Consider the following 19562-nt stretch of genomic DNA (forward strand, 5'->3'; position numbering starts at 1 on the left):
TCCATTCTTTCGGCCAGAGTGTTCTCCGGAGGAGATCCGTGACAAAGACAAGTGGCGAGCCTGCCAGGATCCATTTCCTTGTTTCTTTTTGCTTTGTCTCGGATCTTTCCGATCTCTCGACGGCTGAAAGTATGGATTTGGCAAAAACGCTGGAACTGGCGCTCAAGCTAGGGCTAAGCAAGGAAGAGGCGATGCGTCTCTGTGACGAGGAGAAAGAAGAGGCAAGAAGGCAGAGAGAGGAAAGGGCGCAAGCACGCGCAGAGGCTCGCGAGGCAGAAGAGCGAGAGGCTAGAAGAGCTCGCGAGGCAGAAGAACAGGAGAAAAGAAGGATAGAACGAGAGAAGGAGTTCATTTTGTGGAAACAGGCGCATGTAGCAGGAGGCTATGAGGGGATCACGGACGATGATCAGCGTTCGTTAGCTGGTACCGAATTTCCTAGACCGGCCCGAGTTTGTCCAAGAAAGTTGATGGCTCCCTTTGATGACAAAAGAGATGATTTGGACGCGTATCTGCAACGATTCGAGCGGATAGCTTTGGGGCAAGGCTGGGAGCGTAGTGAATGGGCCACGGCATTGAGTATGTGCTTAGTCGGGGAGGCGCTGAATGTGTTTGGAAGGATGCCGGCTGCTGAGTCCATGGACTACGAGAAGGTTAAGAAGGCACTCCTTCAAAGATTCAGGCTTACGGCAGAAGGTTTTCGGCAGAGATTTCGCACCGCGAAACCCGAGGAAACCCGAGCTAAGCAGTTTTCCGGCAGGCTGACCAACTATTTAGATAGGTGGATCGATATGTCCAACACGGAAAAGAGTTTTGAAGGGGTTCGTGATAAGCTGGTCACAGAGCAATTTTTAGCATGTTGCAGCTGAAAGCTGTCACTATTCTTGAAAGAAAGGAAGTTGTGTTCATTGGAAGAGTTTGCCGACACTGCAGACCAATTCCTCGAGGCTCAGGGGCTGAGAAATATGAGTAAGGGGAGGGAGGAGACACAGAAGGTCCCAGAGACAGATGCGGCAAAACCAAGAACATATGGCGGTGCATCTAAGGCGCCAGTAAGGTGTTTTCTCTGCGGCAAGGTGGGACACCGTGCAGCTGACTGTCGAACCAGTAACGTTGCTCAAAAGACACAGGCTGTGTGTCAGGGTTGTAAAAGGAGAGGACACACTGTGGATGAGTGTCGGTATAGAGCGCAAGACCAAGCTGCATGCGTTGTCAACTCTCGGGCAGAACTTGTCACACCACCGGAAGTTCCGCAGCCGAAGGGAGAACAAACGCCACTGGGAAATGAGGTGGTGAGTGGAGAACCCCATTCGAAAGCAGCAATGCCGGTGGTGGTTGGGCAAATAGGGGACCGTCCTGTATTGGTGCTCAGAGACAGCGGAGCCAACACAGTTTTGGTTCGGAGAAGCCTGGTGAAGGACGAGGATCTTACAGGGGAAACGTCAGCCGTCACTCTTGTGGATAGCACAGTAAGGTACCTTCCTGAAGCCAGGATTCTCGTGTCCACGCCATATTATACCGGACAGGTAGCGGCAAAATGCGTGGAGCAGCCCATCTACGATCTCATCTTGGGAAACATTACGGGGGCAAGAAATGTCGAGGACCCCGATCCCGAGTGGAGGATGCTCGACGTTGAAGAACACCCAAAGGAGGAAAGGCCCACGACAGCTCAGGCGGGTGATGGGGCAGTCAGTTTCTCGTCGGCAGTGGAGACAAGAGCTCAAGCGACAGCCAGAGCAACGCAGCGTCCGCTCTCCACGCCCGTTACGATGTGCCTGAACATAACACCGGGTGAAATTGCAACTAGGCAAAGAGAAGACCCGAGCTTGAAAACCTGCTTCGAAAAAATAGGGGAAAAAGTGGAACGGGAGAGGAGCCGTTCGTCATTCAAATATCTAGTGGTAAATGGTCTTCTGCACAGGGAATGCACATTTAGCTCAGGAAGGCGGGTCCAACAGCTGGTTCTACCGAAAGATATGAGAGAGACAGTGTTACGCTTAGGACATGACGCCATTATGGCGGCACACCAGGGCGTCCAAAAGACGGTGTCAAGAATCACCGAGGAGTTCTTCTGGCCAGGCGTCCAGAGTGATGTGAAACGCTTTGTTCGCTCATGTGACGTGTGCCAGCGCACAGTTCCGAAGGGTAGAGTTGGTCCCGTACCTCTGGGCAAGATGCCAGCCATCGATCTGCCATTTCAAAGAGTGGCCGTTGACATTGTAGGGCCAATCTCTCCAGTATCCGCCAGAGGCAATAGATATGTGCTTACCTTGGTTGATGTGGCCACTCGTTATCCTGACGCCGTTCCATTGAAAACTATTGACAGTATCCAAGTGGCGGAGGGTCTTGTGGAGATGTTCTCGCGTTATGGGTTCCCGAGGGAAATTTTGAGTGACCGGGGCGCGAACTTCGCGTCGGAGCTGATGAAGGAGGTCAACCGCCTTTTGTCAGTGAGGCAGCTACTGACAACGCCTTACCATCCCATGTGTAATGGCCTTGTAGAGCGGTTCAACGGTACCCTCAAAGGTATGATTAAGAAAATGTGCCAGGAAAGGCCTCAGGATTGGGATAGATATCTCCCAGCTCTTTTGTTCGCGTACCGCGAAGTGCCACAAATGAGTCTTGGTTTCTCGCCCTTCGAGATGCTGTATGGGAGAACCGTTAGAGGCCCACTTACAATACTCAAGGAGCTGTGGGCCAATAAAGCGATCGCGTCAGATCTCAAGACAACAAACACATATGTTCTTGAGTTGAGGGAGAAGTTGGAGGAGACATGTAGGCTTGCACATCAAAGCTTGGAAAGGGCGCGCGAACGCTATAAGGGCTACTATGACAAGAAAGCCACGCACAGAAATCTGAAGCCGGGCGACAGGGTTCTCATCCTGCTACCTACGGATCATAATAAGCTACTGATGCAGTGGAAGGGTCCTTACCTTGTGACACAGAAGAAAAGCGACATGGATTATGAGTTATTAGTAAATAACACCAAGAAGGTTTTCCATGCAAACATGTTGAAAAAGTACGAAGAAAGAGTTCCCGTACGGTGCACCGCCGAGGTAGCATGTGCGGTAGTGGCAGAGGAGATAGATGATGTTGCCGAGGTACCCACGTGCAGTCGAAAGAAAACTGTAGGATGGGATAAGGTGATAATAAACCCCAATTTGAATGAAGACAGAAGGTCACAGATAAAGGCCCTACTTCAGTCCAAGGGAGATGTCTTTTCGGATGTGCCGGGAAAAACGCATGTCATAAGTTGCAAACTAGATCTCTTTTCAGATAGACCAATCAGCGTGAAACAATATCCACTACCTCTAGTAGTTCAAGAGTCCATTGAAAATGAGGTGCGGGATATGTTGGAGCTTGGTGTGATTGAGAGGTCGTGGTCAGCATACAGTGCGCCTCTCGTGGTTGTCAAAAAACCCGATGGTACTAACCGACTGTGTGTAGATTTTCGCCGGCTAAATGCCGTCATAGTAGCCGATGCCGAACCTATACCAAGAGCGGACGTGGTGTTCGCTAAGGTCGCTCACAAAAGGTTTTTCTCTAAATTTGACTTCGCTAAAGGGTATTGGCAAATACCAATGGAAGGTTCGTCTAAAGAGAAGACTGCTTTTTCTTGCTCGGCAGGTTTATTCCAGTTTAAATTCATGCCGTTTGGTTTGAAGACAGCGTCCGCAATATTCACAAAGCTGATGAGGAAGGTGTTAGAGGGGCTTCAAAATGTAGAACATTATATTGACGACATCCTTGTGGCAACAGATACGTGGGAAGAGCATATAATTACGCTGGAAAAATTATTAGATAGAATTCAACAAGCCAGGTTGACCTTAAAACCAGCAAAATGTGAGGTGGGCTTTGAAGCCATTTCTTTCCTAGGACACAAGCTGGGGATGGGCCGCATAGCGACAAAGGACGACATCCTGGTCAAAATACAGCAAGCCCAGGCACCGACGACAAAAAAAGAAGTACAGTCGTTCCTGGGTTTAACAGGTTACTACAGGGACTTTATTCCCGATTATGCCCACATAGCCGATCCGCTTGTGGAACTTACTAAGAAGGGGGCAAGCAATAAATTGAATTGGACTGCTGAACATGAAAACGCTTTCGTGATGTTAAAATGGCATATGGCAAAACCGCCCGTTCTGCTTGCTCCGAATTTGGATAAGGAGTTTGTGCTGCGCACGGATGCATCTGACAGAGCTTTAGGAGCCGTACTCTTGCAAGAAGAAAATCACGTGCTGCATCCGGTATTTTTTGCAAGTAAGTGACTATCGGCTTCTGAACGCAATTATTCCACTGTTGAGAAGGAATGCTTAGCAGTGGTGTGGGCGGTAAAGAAGTTTCACATTTATCTTTATGGGAGACATTTCCGAATTCAAACGGATCATCAGCCGCTTGAATACTTAACCAAGGCCAAGATGAACAATAGTAGAGTTATGAGATGGAGTTTGGCCCTCCAAGAATACTCATTTCAGGTGGAATATATTAAAGGCAGGGATAACGTTGGAGCGGACTTCTTGAGTCGAGCCAACTGAGGTATCTCTGGGAGGTATCTTGTTGTTGCTGCTGTGTTATGTATCTCAGGGATGCATCGTGTTGTTGATGTTGTTTTGGTTGTTACGCGATTGTACAAAGGAGTGTGTTTTGGACATTAACATGTTTATTAAGGACACCATGTGGACAATTGCATTGTTCTGAAAACGCAGTTAAGTTGTGGACATTAACATGTTTAGAACACCGTATGGACAACGGCAGTGAGGTGTTAGTGGTGTGCTTTTGGTGTGTGCTGGTCATCTACGTTGTGCTGTGTGGTGTGCTGGGGCCAGAATCGCCCCAGAAGATAGTCGGCTGGCTGGATGGCCTGAAGAGGAGGACGACTTGAGCAGTTTTTCAGGGAAAAACTCTTGAGAGAGGGGGCCCTTGTCACATATAAGAGGGAAGATGAAATAAAATGGTAGACGAAGAAAGGTTTCCAGAAGACGACGAGGATGGCGTTAAGAATGACGTGGATTAACCGAAGACGAAAGAAGATAAAGAAGAAGTTGCCAGTGAGGTGACAAGAGATGATTGGTGGAGAAGTTTCCGGTGAGATGGAAAGCGACGATTGGTGGAGAAGAGAAGACGAAGAGAAGGATTACGTGGACTAACAAGAAGGCTATAAAAGGGCGAGGAAGGGCGAGACACGGGGGGAGAAGAAAGCAGCGGAGACTCGGCGGGTGAGGGACGGTTCGACCGGAAGAGAGCGACGCCGGCTAGTGCTCCGGTGAGCTCGCGTTCTACGGCTTTGCTCCGCAGACTTCCTGCCGTTCCTGAGTCCGTTCCGGGGAGTCCACGGAGGACGCCACCACCTGCTACGGCCAGGGGTGTCTCTACCGCTGTCACCACCCTTCCGGGTGGTGCCCCAACGCCAACATCATCGGCCACACCTCCACGGGCGCTCGAACCGGGAGCGTGTACGACGCAACCAACGACGCCTCCAGCGACGCCAGCCCTCGAACGTCGAACGCCACTCCGACGCCGGCTACGGGACCCACACCACGCCACATCCGCACCGAACCAGACGTGAGCACGAACGCCAACCACTCTCAATAGAACGCTAGTGGCAGTGTTAGCGGTTCGTGTGTACTGATAGTTTTTGTATCTTGTGTGTTTTGTTAGGCTGTGTGCTGTTGTTCGTGTCGCGTGGGTGGTATTAAATGTGCATCTGTGTGGGTACCCATGTCGCCTAGTCCATTCTTTCGGCCAGAGTGTTCTCCGGAGGAGATCCGTGACATACTTATGGAATTAACTTTCCCTCCACTCCATGATCGCTCCTTCAAGAGGACGCGCATCGAAGATTCCTTCAACTTCTTCATGTGTCAGAAAGGAAAATTCCCAAAATACCATGTTATTCACAGTCAACATGAAAGCAAGACAGTCCCAACAATATCTCCTTTTGTTGTGGCAAAATCATTGGCAAACTCCATCGGCCCAGGCTACAAAGTAACTAAAATGGGAAGCGGCGATCTTGTTCTTGAACTTCGTGACAAGACAGTACAGTAAATTTTCAAAACTAATTGCTTTTGGGGACATTCCAGTTTCAGTAGGCCCACATAGATCTTTGAACACTGTCCGCGGTGTCGTCTCTGGAGATGACCTGCTCGATCTTAGTGAAAGCGAGCTACTTGAGGGATGGCAAGATTAAAATGTAGTAAAGGTCCAGAGAAAACGATTAGGCGGGACCGCAAGGAAATCCCCACAAAACAATTAATCTTAACTTTTGGAACTAGCAACTTACCAGACTCAATAGAAACAGGATACTGCAAACTCCGTGTAAGGCCGTACATTCCTAACCCGCGCCGATGCTTCAAGTGTCAGCGGTTCGGGCACGGTTCAAAAAGCTTCCGAGGGCGCACTACTTGTGCAAAATGTGCGTCGAACGAGCACTCATTTGACACTTGCACTTCAACCACCCATTGTGCTAACTGCGACGGGGATCACCCAGCGTACCCCCGTTCTTGCCCATCCTGGAAAAAAGATAAACAAATCATCGAAATCAAAATCAAACTGAACGCTTCTTTCCAAGAGGCGCGCAAGCGCTTCTCGCTGAAGCAAGCTAGTCCATCCTACACCGATGTGGCGCGCGGGGGGCAGCGCTACATCACTCGGCGGCCACCCAAGTCACACAGAGTGTGACAGCGGTCACGCCATCAGCCCCCCCCCCCCCGGCCGGAACAGCCAGCGCCGTTCCAGCCGCCGCAAAGGAGGAACAGCGGACCCTCGGGCCTGTTAAACCCAGGGCCACTGCTCCTGCAGATCGGCCCACCCGTCCCGCGAAAATCCGCACTCCGCGGCAGTATCCACCGCCTCAGACGAGGTGATGGACACAACGAACACAACTCCGGCGTCTGAGACGCCCAAGCAACGGCGCAGCTCTCTCGAGCGCACCGAGAAGAAAAATTCCGTATCACGGGGCCTGGAAAGGCCTCGTGAGTTAATGTATATCTCTTAGACATACAGCACAAAACATACATAATATGGACACACAGATATTACAGTGGAATGTGAGGGGTTTACTCCGCAACCTGGACGATATTAAGGAACTTTTCCTTAGGTACACCCGAAAGGTGCTGTATGTCCAAGAAACACATCTTAAACCTTCATAAACAAACTTCCTCCGACTGTATGCAATTTTCGGAAAAGACCGAAACGAGGCCCTTGCCTCGTCGGGTGGTGTGGAAGTAATGGTAGATAAGAGTGCTGCTCGCCGGCAGTTCCAGCTTAAAACGCCCCAAGAGGCAGTTGCAGTCAGAGCAGTGCTTTTTAGTAAGCTCCTGACAATTGCATCCTTATACATTCGACCCAACTGTCAACTCTCCAAAACTGAATTTGAAAGCTTTATTGCGCAACTTCCGGAACCCTACATTGTCGTTGGAGACTTAGATGCCCATCATACCTTGTGGGGCGACAGTAGGTTTGATGCCAGAGGGCGTCTGATTGAAAATTCCTCTTCAGTACGGGTGCATGCTTGCTACATAAGAAGGAGCCAACTTTTTACAGCGTTGCGCACAAGACATTTTCATCTATAGATTTATCCATTGTTTCAAGTACAGTCGTGCAGTACATAGAGTGGAAAGTACATAAGGACCCATACGGGAGCGATCATGTCCCGATTGTTTTAAAATTAAGGAAACGGGACGAATGTTCTGCACGTGTACCCCAGTGGAAACTTGACTCAGCTAACTGGCAGCGATACGCAGAGCTGACATATATGACCTGGGATGATATTCGCGCGCTTAGTATTGACACGTGTACTTATCTTTATCGGGCGACCACGTTTCGCCGTCTAACAAATGTAATCGCACAGCGCAGGACGCGCCTGCATGTATCCGAAGTTTCTGGAAAGTTATCGATGCTTCTACCCGGCTGTCTGTTGTGCCGAACCTTGTGTTATCTGATTTCATCGCGTGACGCGAATGGTGTAGAACTTTGTGGAGGGCACGCGGGTCCGAACGATTAGTCTGGAACATTCGACGACTGCTGTATAAAAGCCGACGCGCTTGACCCGCTGATCAGATTTTCGACGATCGCCGACCGTGTTCGCAGCTATCGTTGTGCTATAAGTGTAGCGTCTTGTGGGCACAGGTTCGCCCAATAAAAGTTAGTTTTGTCGTTCACAGCATTGCTACTGTGTTCTTCATCGTCACCCCCACGTGACATCTGGTGGAGGTGCTTTTCGTTCATGTACCGGACGCCCCCGACAGGCCATGATCCAAGCCCGGACCTCAAAGAGAACATCAACGTAGTCCCGGACCATCGAGCAAGCCGCCGTCTTCAACAACTGCCCCCGGAGAACGGACTTTTGCCTGAGACGACCAGGAAGATCGCCACCAAGTCCAACCCAGTGGCAGCCCCGGCGTCCCCCATCGTGCTGCAGCAGCCCTGAGAGCCTTCGACGTTCCGCGGTTCTACGTTCGAGGACCCGGAAAACTGGCTTGAGATATACGAGGGTCGCTGCTTTTAACAACTGGAACAGCGACGACAAAATGCGACATGTCTTCTTCGCATTGGCAGACGCTGCCAGGGCGTGGTTCGAGAACCGAGAAGCCACCCTAATGATGTGGGACCTGTTCCGAAGCGGCTTCCTGCAGACCTTCACAAGAGTCGTACGCCGAGAACGAGCCCAAGCACTACTAGAAACCAGATTGCAGCTGCCTAATGAAACCACCGCTATCTTTAGAGAAGAAATGAGCCGCCTATTCCGCCACGCCGACCCGGAAATGTCCGAGGAAAAGAAAGCCCGGCTACTGATGCGCGGTGTAAAGGAGGAACTTTTCACCGGAATGGTACGGAGCCCACCGAAGACCGTCGACGAGTTTCTTCGCGAGGCCACAAGCATCGAGAAGACACTGGAAATGCGGAACCGGCAGTTCAACCGCCGCACGAGCTCGACAAACTACGCCGGAATTGCGTCACTGGCCACCGACGACCTGCGAGATACTCTTCCGAGCGGTCGTGCGGGACGAACTACAGAAGCTGTTGCCTTCATCACAGCCTCAAGTGTCTTCGATTGCCGGCGCCGTGCGCGAGGAGCTCCAACAAAACTCGGAGTAGGCCCTGAATCGCCGCAGCCTTAGCCGCAAGCAATGACATACGCCGCTGTAGCCCGCTGTCACGTTCCCCCTCCGCGCCCAGGGCCGAGCCCAGTGACGATACAGTTCCGTCGTCCACCGCCACCCCCGCCGCCAGCACGCCAATCCGTTACCCACGCGGCATTCCAAGGAAGACTGACGTTTGGCGTGCCCCCGACCACCGCCCGCTCTTCTACCACAGCGGAGAAGCCGGCCATGTGTACCGCCGATGCCCATACCGGCAGATCGGCCTGCGAGGTTTCGCCTTTAACGTGCCGCGGCCGCAGAATGGCGAACGACCACGCGTTATCGCCGACTACCTCGCCGCTACTCAATGGAGCCCTCGACGACCGTACCGTTCGCCGTCACCAGGCCGCTACCTGTCGCCACAGCGCCGGCCATACACCGGCCCAGCCCGGGGCCGCTCTGCGAGCCCACACCCGCAAAACTAAAAGCAGAAACCGATGGAGGAGCGGTTGCTGTTCGTCGAACTGACGAAGATCCTCCGCCGCCGACGAAGACGACGAAGAAACCATCTCGACGACCTAATGACGACACGCCGCCCTCTCGACGAAGTCACGAAGCCAGGATTACACCGACGAAAGACGACTTGACGACGCGACGTTTTAGCTTCAGTTCAACAGGACGCAGCCGTGATCCGATGCCAAGACCCAACTGCAACGCCAGACAAAGAACCACCGACCTCGACGTGGTTCTCGACGGCCACGCAGTCACTGCCTTAGTGGACACAGGGGCCGATTACTCCGTTAGGAGTGGACACGTCGCCGACCAGTTGAAGAAGGTTAAGGCTGCATGAGAGGGCCCCCAAATTCGGACCGCTGGAGGACACGTCATTACGCCGACTGGGATCTGCACGGCAAGAATTACCGTTCATGACCAGACTTACCCTGAAACCTTCGCTATCCTCCAGCAGTGTTGACGAGACGTCATTCTCGGCATGGAATTCCTGAATCAATATGGCGCAGTAATAGACCTGAAGCCGAAATCGATAACGCTGTGGCAAGATCAAGCGATACCACCGGAGATCTCTCGTAGTCACCACGCCTTGAGTGTGCTCGAAGATCAAGTGAGCATCCCGCCGCGCTCCAGCATTATTATTTCCGTCAGCATCGAAACACCCTCTGACGTAGAAGGCGTCATCGAGGGCGACCAACATCTACTGCTCGACCGTGAAATTTGCGTCGCAAGAGGGATCGCTCGAATCCACGAAGGGCAAGTGAAAGTTATGCTAACCAACTTCAGCCAAGAGTTCAAGCACATCAACAAGGGCACAACAATCGCATACATTGAGGAAATTGTGGAAACCAGCAATGCCTTTGTCCTCTCGGGTTCAGCCGCATCTACCCCGATGAGCATAGTCCCTGAACCAGATTTCGACGTGAATCCAAGTCTTCCTATGGGTAAGCAGCAACAGATCAGAAGCCTTCTCCGACGATACAAAGACTGCTTTTCGACGTCATCGAGGATTCGACAAACACCAGTTGCAAAGCATCGCATAATAACCGAAGAGTGCGCTCGACCACTCCGCCAGAGCCCTTACCGAGTTTCGACGCGAGAACGTGAAGCTATTAGGCAACAAGTCGACGAAATGCTGCGCGACGACATCATCCAGCCGTCGAAAAGCCCGTGGGCCTCTCCTGTAGCCCTGGTGAAGGAAAAGGACGGAACCCTACGCTTCTACGTCGATTATCGTCGACTGAACAAGATCACGAAGAAGGATGTGTACCCCCTTCCACGGATAGACGACGCATTGGATCGGCTCTGCAGCGCTAAATACTTCTCGTCGATGGACCTCAAGTCTGGCTACTGGCAAATAGAAGTCGACGAGAGAGATCGCGATAAGACTGCCTTCATCACGCCAGACGGCCTCTACGAGTTCAAGGTCATGCCATTCGGCCTGTGCTCGGCGCCTGCAACGTTTCAGCGCGTCATAGACACGGTGTTAGCAGGCCTAAAGTGGCAGACGTGTCTTGTTTACTTGGATGATGTCGTTGTCTTCGCCGGAAATTTCGGAGATCACCTGAGGCGGCTTGCGACAGTGTTAGAGGCCATGAAGTCATCAGGGCTCACTATGAAGCCGGAAAAGTGCCGCTTCGCTTACGATGAGCTTTTGTTCCTAGGCCACGTCATCAGCAAATCAGGAATACGCCTCGACCCACAGAAGACAGCTGCCATCGTAAAGTTTCCGCAACCAACCGACAAGAAGGCAGTGCGCAGATTCTTGCGCACTGTCTTCAAGGGCTTTTCACGCATCGAGGAGCCGCTAACACATCTAACCAAATGTGATTGAGTTCAATAGGGAAACGCCGCAGGCCAAGGCATTTCAAGAACTCAAACGACGCATGCAGTCGCCGCCGGTACTTGCACACTTCGACGAGGACGCCGATACCGAAATCCACACTGACGCCAGTAGCCTAGGCCTCGGTGCCGTCCTAGTCCAGAGTAAACAAGGACTTGAACGGGTGATATCGTATGATAGCCGGTCGCTGTCACAAGCGGAAAGCAATTATTCTACGACTGAAAAGGAATGCCTCGCCATCATTTGGGCTACAGCTAAATTCCACCCTTACCTCTATGGCAAGCCATTCAAAGTCGTCAGCGACCATCACGCGTTGTGTTGGCTAGCTAACCTAAAGGACCCTTCAGGATGGCTGGCGCGGTGGAGCCTCCGACTGCAAGAATATGTCGTCACGGTAATATACAAGTCCGGAAGAAAACACTCCGACGCCGACTGCTTATCACGCGCCCCCATCGAGCCCGCGCCGCAAGACGACGAGGACGACGACGCCTTCCTTGGATAATAAGCGCGGAAGACTTCACTAAACAGCAACGGGCAGACCCGGAGCTAAAAGGCCTCGTCTAGTATTTGGAAGGGAACACCGACGTTGTCCCTAGGGCATTTAAGCGCGGGTTGCCTTCGTTCACGCTACAAAAGAACCTGCTCGTGAAGAAGAACTTCTCACCAGTCCGCGCCAGCTTCCTTCTCGTTGTACCGTCAGCGCTGCGTCCAGAAATAGTGCACGCCCTACACGACGATCCAACCGCTGGGCACCTTGGATTCTCCCGGATGCTGTCGCAAATACAGGAAAGGTATTACTGGCCGCGTGTGACCGCCGACGTCACCCGTTACGTCAAGACATGCCGAGACTCAACGACGTAAGACACCACCGACAAGGCCAGCAGCATTACTACAGCCGATCGAAGCTCCTCCCCGACCATTCCTGCAGATTAGGATGGATTTGTTGGGGGCGTTTCCGATGTCGACATCCGGGAATAAGTGGATCGTGGTGGCGACGGACTATCTCACCCGCTTTGCTGAAACTATAGCTCTACCAAAAGGCAGCGCAGCCGAAGTGGCGAACTTTTTCGTCGAGAACATCCTGCTACGACATGGTGCCCTAGAAGTCCTCATCACCGACAGAGGAAGGGCTTTTACAGCAGAGCTCACCCAAGCCATTCTGCAGTACAGCCAGGCAAGCCATAGGAGGACAACTGCCTACCATGCGCAGATGAATCGTCTCACGGAGCGCCTGAACAAGACCCTCGCCGACATCCTAGCAATGTACGTCGACGTCGAGCACAAGACGTGGGACGCGGTCCTGCCGTATGTAACCTTGGCTTACAACACGGCGGTGCAAGAAACAACACAGATCACGCCGTTTAAGCTGGTTTACGGCAGGAAACCGACGACGACGCTCCACGCCATGCTGCCCCACGTCACTGACGAAGAGAATCTTGACGTCGCTAGCTATCTCCAGCGCGCCGAAGAAGCCCGACAGCTCGCCCGCCTACGGATCAAGGACCAACAGAGGACCGACAGCCGACACTACAACCTCCGACGACGCTTCGTCGAGTACCAGCCCGGCAACCGTGTTTGGGTTTGGACACCGATACGCCGACGAGGACTGAGTGAGAAACTATTGCGCCGCTATTTTGGACCCTACAAGGTCATTCGACGTATTGGCGCACTGGACTATGAGGTCGTGCGAGACGGAATTTAGCATTCATAGCGGCGCCGCGCGCGATCTGAAGTGGTCCACGTGGTGCGTCTGAAACCCTTTTGCGGACGCTGACGAACTTCTTTATTTTATTGTTAGGGGTGTTTTTCTTTATTACTTTTGTTTGTATGCAGCATCGGGTCGATGCTTTTTAAGAGGGGTGTATTGACACGTGTACCTATCTTTATCGGGTGACCACGTTTCGCCGCCTAACAAATGTAATCGCACAGCGCGGGACGCGCCTGCTCGTATCCGAAGTTTCTAGAAAGTTATCGATGCTTCTACCCGGCTGTCTGTTGTCACCGAACCTTGTGTTATCTGATTTCATCGCGTGACGCGAATGGTGTAGAACTTTGTGGAAGGCACGCGGGTCCGAACGATTAGTCTGGAACATTCGACGACTGCTGTATAAAAGCAGACGCGCTTGACCCGCTAATCCGATTTTCTACGATCGCCGACCATGTTCGCCGCTATCGTTGTGCTATAAGTGTAGCCTGTCTTGTGGGCACAGGTTCGCCCAATAAAAGTTAACTTTGTCGTTCACAGTATTGCTACTGTGTTCTTCAACGTCACCACCACGTGGAAATGTAAAGGTAGACACAACGGCACTTACTCCAGCAGCAGTTCCGGCGGAATCTCCGCTTTTTCAGACAATTCTTCTTGCCACCACGTTAATCAGCTGCCTGTGTGCGTGGTCGGCCTTGATTCCTGCGTCCTCGGTGCCCACGTGGCTTAATTTCAAGATCCCGTTGCACTCACTGCGAGTGCATAAAGGCGCCTTCGTCATGTACGGCCTGCTGCGTCTGTGCCGACTACACGTGGCTATCAACGAGCACTACATAGAGATCGACACAACGCACTTACTCCAGCAGCAGTTACGACGGCACCTCCGCTTTTCAGACAATTCGTCTTGCCACCATGTTAATCAGTTGCCTGTGTTCGTGGTCGTCCTTGATTCCTGCGCCCTCGGCGCCCGACGTGGCTTAAAGGTAAGCTGAAACGGTTTTCAATTTCCATGAATTGCTGGGGTTGGGAAGAACAGACCTAATAATTTACGGTTATGAAATTTTTTCTTTGTATTGGCGGTGAGGAGTTACGGAGTCGCCATCTATCGGAGGTGCCTCGCTGGCGTAGTATGAGGGATCACGCGGCGCGCTTCTCATACGTTTTGCTGTCAGGGCTCACTGAAAGCACCACGTGCGAGCTCTCCCGGACACTTATGTAAGTACTTTCGAAAGGAGAGAAGTTTTTTGCTGTCTAAATAATAATCTTGGGCAAACTAAAAGCACAGAATCGTTTACAGACGCTATCTCTTTACCGAATACGTATACAGTGAACGCCACTGCGCGCGGTCGCCGCAATGGAGTCTGCCGAACCGGCTTCTTGCAAGAAAAGGAGGTAAACGCTGAGATAAAACTGTGAAATTTGTTCTTGTAGTGTTTGTATAACCAAATGGAGCGTAATAGAATGAAGCCTCAATGCAGCGATCGCACAGATTCGCAGCGACCGACTGCGCGTCTGCATGCTTGTCGGCGCACTGTTTCCCTTTCGCCACGTGCGTGTTTTCACACCGTGCCATGAGTTTTAGGCCGCAGAATATGAGCTGTTGACAGTATAAAAGCAACCATTGTTGCGTGGGCGCTATGAGAGCTGTTCAAAATTAATTTCATTGTAGAGACTGCGACGCCTACGGGGACTGTGATGGGCCGTCGCGACGATTCAATTTTTTTTCTTCTAAATTCTTGGACGTTTCAATATTATTTCTCGAGTTGCGTCGCACTGTATGTTTATCGATGTTCTCAGCGTGCGATTTCCCGCTGCTTATTCTTGTGATCCAGTGCATTAATTCATAACAAAAACATGACCATATGCCATGCCTTTCTTTAATGTGCTTCTTACAGCTCCCTTTCTACTACAGTGAACTTGCCAGTATCTATAGCATCGACAAGCTCATAGACCAAACCGTCACGATATTAGTCGGGCAGCGGACTCGGGCGAACGTCTCAGTGCGCGTTTTCCGAACATCGCAGACCCGGCACCGTAGCAGAAATCTCCCTCGCGTCTGTGCTTGCTGCATACCCGAGTTGTAGCCGATGACTGTTTGCCGATTTTATGTTTCGTGAGCCAAGCTTCACGCAGCATCTTGTCCTGCGGCTACGTGTGAATAAGGCTGCAATGGGCTCCGTTGCGTACTTCCGGCACTGCGGCACCGAGCAGTAGCCTACCATGTTGCGCGCCTTCAAAGGCAGCCACTACCTATTGTAGTGTTTTCAAGCGTGGTAAAGGAGACACTCGAAGCGGGAAAATCTTGCCACTAAATGAGGACCGCAGCGTGCAAGGGAATTTAAACTCGTTTGCAGCTCGCTTCGGCGCCCCCGACGCGGTCGCTATGTCCACGTGATCCCTAATTACACGTCACGCCGACGGTGGCGCCATCTTTTCCAGTGGTGGAGCTCGAGGCCAATTTTCAATACAAGATGCAGAAATCGCTTTCTAAATCACCCCCGCGGACACGCCCCCGTCCCTTTCCGGAGCGCCGGGTGAGGAGGCAGCCGGAGGAGAGAACCGGTGAGAGTGACGTCATTCCCGGGGACCGTACTGCCGGACCGGCGTGCTAGCATGTTTCTTTCCGTCCTGCGCTTTATTAAACGACGCTACGAGTGATCTGCCGCCGCTCACGTCTGTTTTCGTTTGTGATTTTCGTGAACTGTGCTTCCTTTCTGTGCTGCGTGAGTGCCCACAGCCAAGGGTGCCCAACATGCCCTCGTTCTGTGCAGCATTCGGCTGTGCGAACACAAGCGGGCGAGATGATGTGGTGTTTCACATGTTCCCGAAGAACAAGAGACTTGGAGCGCAGTGAGTCCGTGCGGTGAAGAGAGATAATTTCTTGCCGACGGAATCAACTGTGCTGTGTTCGGACCATTTCCGCGACAGTGATTATCATCAGAGCTTGACAACGATGCGGGCAATCGGTATTCCAATCAAATCGGGGCGACTGAATGCCGGCGTTGTTCCGTCTATACTCTCCCACAAGAGAAACACCTCGCCACTTCAAAGAGCGGCCTTCGCCAAGAGGAGAAAGGGTGAGGTAAGGGTTTTAATGTGCTCACGGGCAATGTTTTAAACGGATGATCACCTGAGTGTCGAACAAACGGCCTTACAGCGGCCTATGATGAAGCTAGGGGGACGCACAGCCGGAAATGTGCACATGCGTGCAAAGTGCTTGCCGTTTTCATACTGTCTTTCCACTCCGTTTTGTCACGCAACACTGTACTACGGCTGCTTGCTCGGCGCTGTTTTGGTACGGCAAAATAACCGGCCGGAAGTACGCTTGCGCATTAAGTGATATTTGCTATTCGTCCTACCACGCGGTGCCCGCAGGTTTAGCTCTTCAGCATTCGTGTTCAAATCGCACGACACAAGGCGTTACGGTAATATGTTCCTGCTCGCGTTAGAGTAGTTGAACTGGTCGTGCAAAAACTTCGTTCCGTAGATTTCGCACTCACATCTTGCTGCCAGCAACGAAATGCCGCAAAAACGAGCATCGGCACAGCCACGCCCATGGCAAGGCGAACGGGCTCAAATAATGAAATAACGTTCTGAGGTATTGAACTTGTCAGCGTTCGACGTGGTCTAGCCCAATACAGGCATAGCTGCTGGACAAAAATGTTTTCTTGTCTTGCTATGCATCACGCATGACAAACTTATTATTTGAAAGTAATTATATTACATAACTCATTACTTTCTTATTACGCTCATTGATTTGAATTACATTAGCAATTACGGCTTTCAAAAAAGTAATGGTATTACTTTACGATTGCTTCCAAAAAGTTTTCATGCACACAAGAAGCAAAAAGCAAAGTATAAAGGGACGCCAACCTTTCTTCAAGGTAACACTTGGCAACATTTCATGCCCTCCCCCCCATGTGCCTCCATGACACCTCACGACATTACCAACGTTCTGGCGCCGTACACAGCTTACTGGTGCATATTTAACGCAAATAATTAATTATTTTAGCCACGAAATTACTGACACCAACTAATTCACATTATTAACCATTAGACAACTAATCCATCACATAAATTACTAAAAAGGTATTTCAATTACTCTAAGTAATCCAACTGTTGTCATGTTTGCTGATATGCATGATATGTTGAAATTCATGACATCCATGGCTTGTACTCCTTCAGGTTCTAGCAGAGCACCTTGAGAACCGAGCCCCTGATGAACTTGTTCCACTACCATCACCAATCGAACAGTTTGAAGCAGCCAGTTTGACACAGGCAGATAATGTTCAAGAGTTTGAAGTACCAAACGCGGCACTTCTGTTCGCGATCGTGTATCAACACGCAAAAAAACCACGGAACTTTAGAGAAGCAGCGGAAAGGTGCATGGCATCGCGGAATTGTACCCGTGTTTACAATCTAATGAGATGTTAGTGCTTCGGCATTCTTCCAGCAGTAAGTTCCCAGTGACAGTTTAGCACGCTTTTACTCCCGTCATTGGAACGTGCAGCTACATGAAAATGCATATGTGGCAGCGAATATTTACGACGCGCGAGAAGGTGCACACTCAACATCGTCGTTGCCCCCGTTGCCGCCATCGTTTTCTGTGTCGGCTGTCGATTCGAACATGTACGGCGAAAATACAAGCTCGCCGAGACAGCGAGAACGTTCCATAATGCTTACAACTCAGCTGTGAAGCCAGAACAGAAGAGCGTGCCACGCTCTGAAATGACGGCGCCGAACGGCGATCCCAGTGAATGACGTCAAAGCGGTCCCGACCAATCAGGGGCAACAGCGGAATTCGCGCGATGCCCTGAGGCGCTGGTGCGCGTTTTCGTGCAAAAAACAGCCGGTTCCGCTTGTTCCCGCCCTTTTTAGACGAGATATTCGTCTTCAGTGGAATCGAAACTGTAGAATGCCGCAGGGAACTCATTTTTTTTCTAAAAGTGTTTCAGCTTCCCTTTAAATTCGATGTGCGGTTGCACTGATTGTGAGCGCATTCAGGCGTAGCCGTCTTGCACTGCCTGCTGCGTCTGTGCGGACTGCACGTGCCTGACAATGAGTACCATGTAAAGATGGACGCAACGGCACTTACTCCAGCAGCAGTTGCGGTGGCATCTCCGCCTTTTCAGACAATTCTTCTTGCCACCACGGTAATCAGTTGCCTGTGTGCGTGGTCGTCTTTGATTCCTGCGGCCTCGGCGCCCGACGTGGCTTAATTTCAACGTGCGGTTGCACCCACTGTGGGCGCATTCTGGCGTGTGCGTTCTGTACTGCCTGCTGCGTCTCTGCGGACCCCAGTTTACTATCAACGAGCACCATATAAAGGTAAACACAACGGCACTCAGACAACTCTTCACCACGTCAATCAGTTGCCTGGGTTCGTGGTCGTCCGTGATTTCTGCGTCCTCGGCACCCGACGTGGCTTGATTTCAACGTCCGGTGGCACTCACTGCGAGTGCATAAAGGCGCCTTCGTCATGTACTGCCTGCTGGGTCTGTGCGGACTGCACGTGACTATCAACAAGCACGACATAAAGATGGACACAACGCACTTACTCCAGCTACAGTTGCGGTGGCATCCCCGCTTTTTGAGACAATTCTTCTTACGTTAAACAGTTGCCTGTGTTCGTGGTCGTCCTTGATTCCTGCGTCCCCGGCGCCCCCCGTGGCTGAATTTTGATGTGCGGTTGCCCTCATTGTGAGCGCATTCAGGCGTAGTAGTCTTGCACTGCCTGTTGCGTCTGTGCGGACTGGACGTGGCCATCAACGAGCACTATATGAAGGTGGACACAACGGCATTTACTCCAGCAGGAGTGGCGGCGGCACCTCCGTCTTTTCAGACAATTCTTCTTAACCACCTTAATCAGTTACCTGTGTGCGTAATCGTCCTTGATTCGTGCGACCTCGGCGTCCGACGCGGCTTAATTTCAATGTGCGGTTCCACTCATTGTGAGCGCTCTCTGGCGCGCGCGTCCTGTACTGCTTGCTGCGTCTGTGCGGGCCCCAATTGACTATCAACGAGCACTATAAAAGGTATACACAACGGCACTTACTCCAGCAGCAGTTGCGGCGACATCTCCGCTTTTTCAGACAACACTTCTTGCCGCCACGTTAATCAGTTGCCTGTGTTCGTGGTCGTCTGTGATTCATGCGTCCTCGGCGCCCGACGTGGCTTATTTTCAACATGCGGTTGCACTCATTGAAAGTGCATTCAGGCGCGTTCATCCTGTACTGCCTGCTGCGTCTGTGGGGACTACGCATGGCAATCAACGAGCTACATATAAAGACGGACACAACGGCACTTACTCCAGCAGCAGTTGAGGTGGCCTCTCAGCCTTTTCAGACAACTCTTCTTGCCACCACGTTAATCAGTTGCCTGTGTGCGTGGTCGCCCTTTAATCCTGCGTCCTCGGCGCGCGACGTGGCTT

At 51.6% G+C, this 19562-nt stretch overlaps 1 protein-coding gene across 1 annotated transcript in view; it reads left to right on the top strand.

The window, feature by feature from the left end:
- LOC142578533 (uncharacterized) overlaps positions 1-19562 on the top strand; it is a 90151-nt gene that overhangs the window by 4420 nt on the left and 66169 nt on the right. Inside the window, exon 2 of the mRNA XM_075687907.1 lies at positions 1524-1685. Coding sequence (XP_075544022.1) covers positions 1524-1685 — 162 coding nt within the window. The remainder of the gene's footprint in view (positions 1-1523; positions 1686-19562) is intronic.

Source organism: Dermacentor variabilis, chromosome 4 (assembly GCF_050947875.1).
Source record: "Dermacentor variabilis isolate Ectoservices chromosome 4, ASM5094787v1, whole genome shotgun sequence".
Lineage (NCBI taxonomy): Eukaryota > Metazoa > Arthropoda > Arachnida > Ixodida > Ixodidae > Dermacentor > Dermacentor variabilis.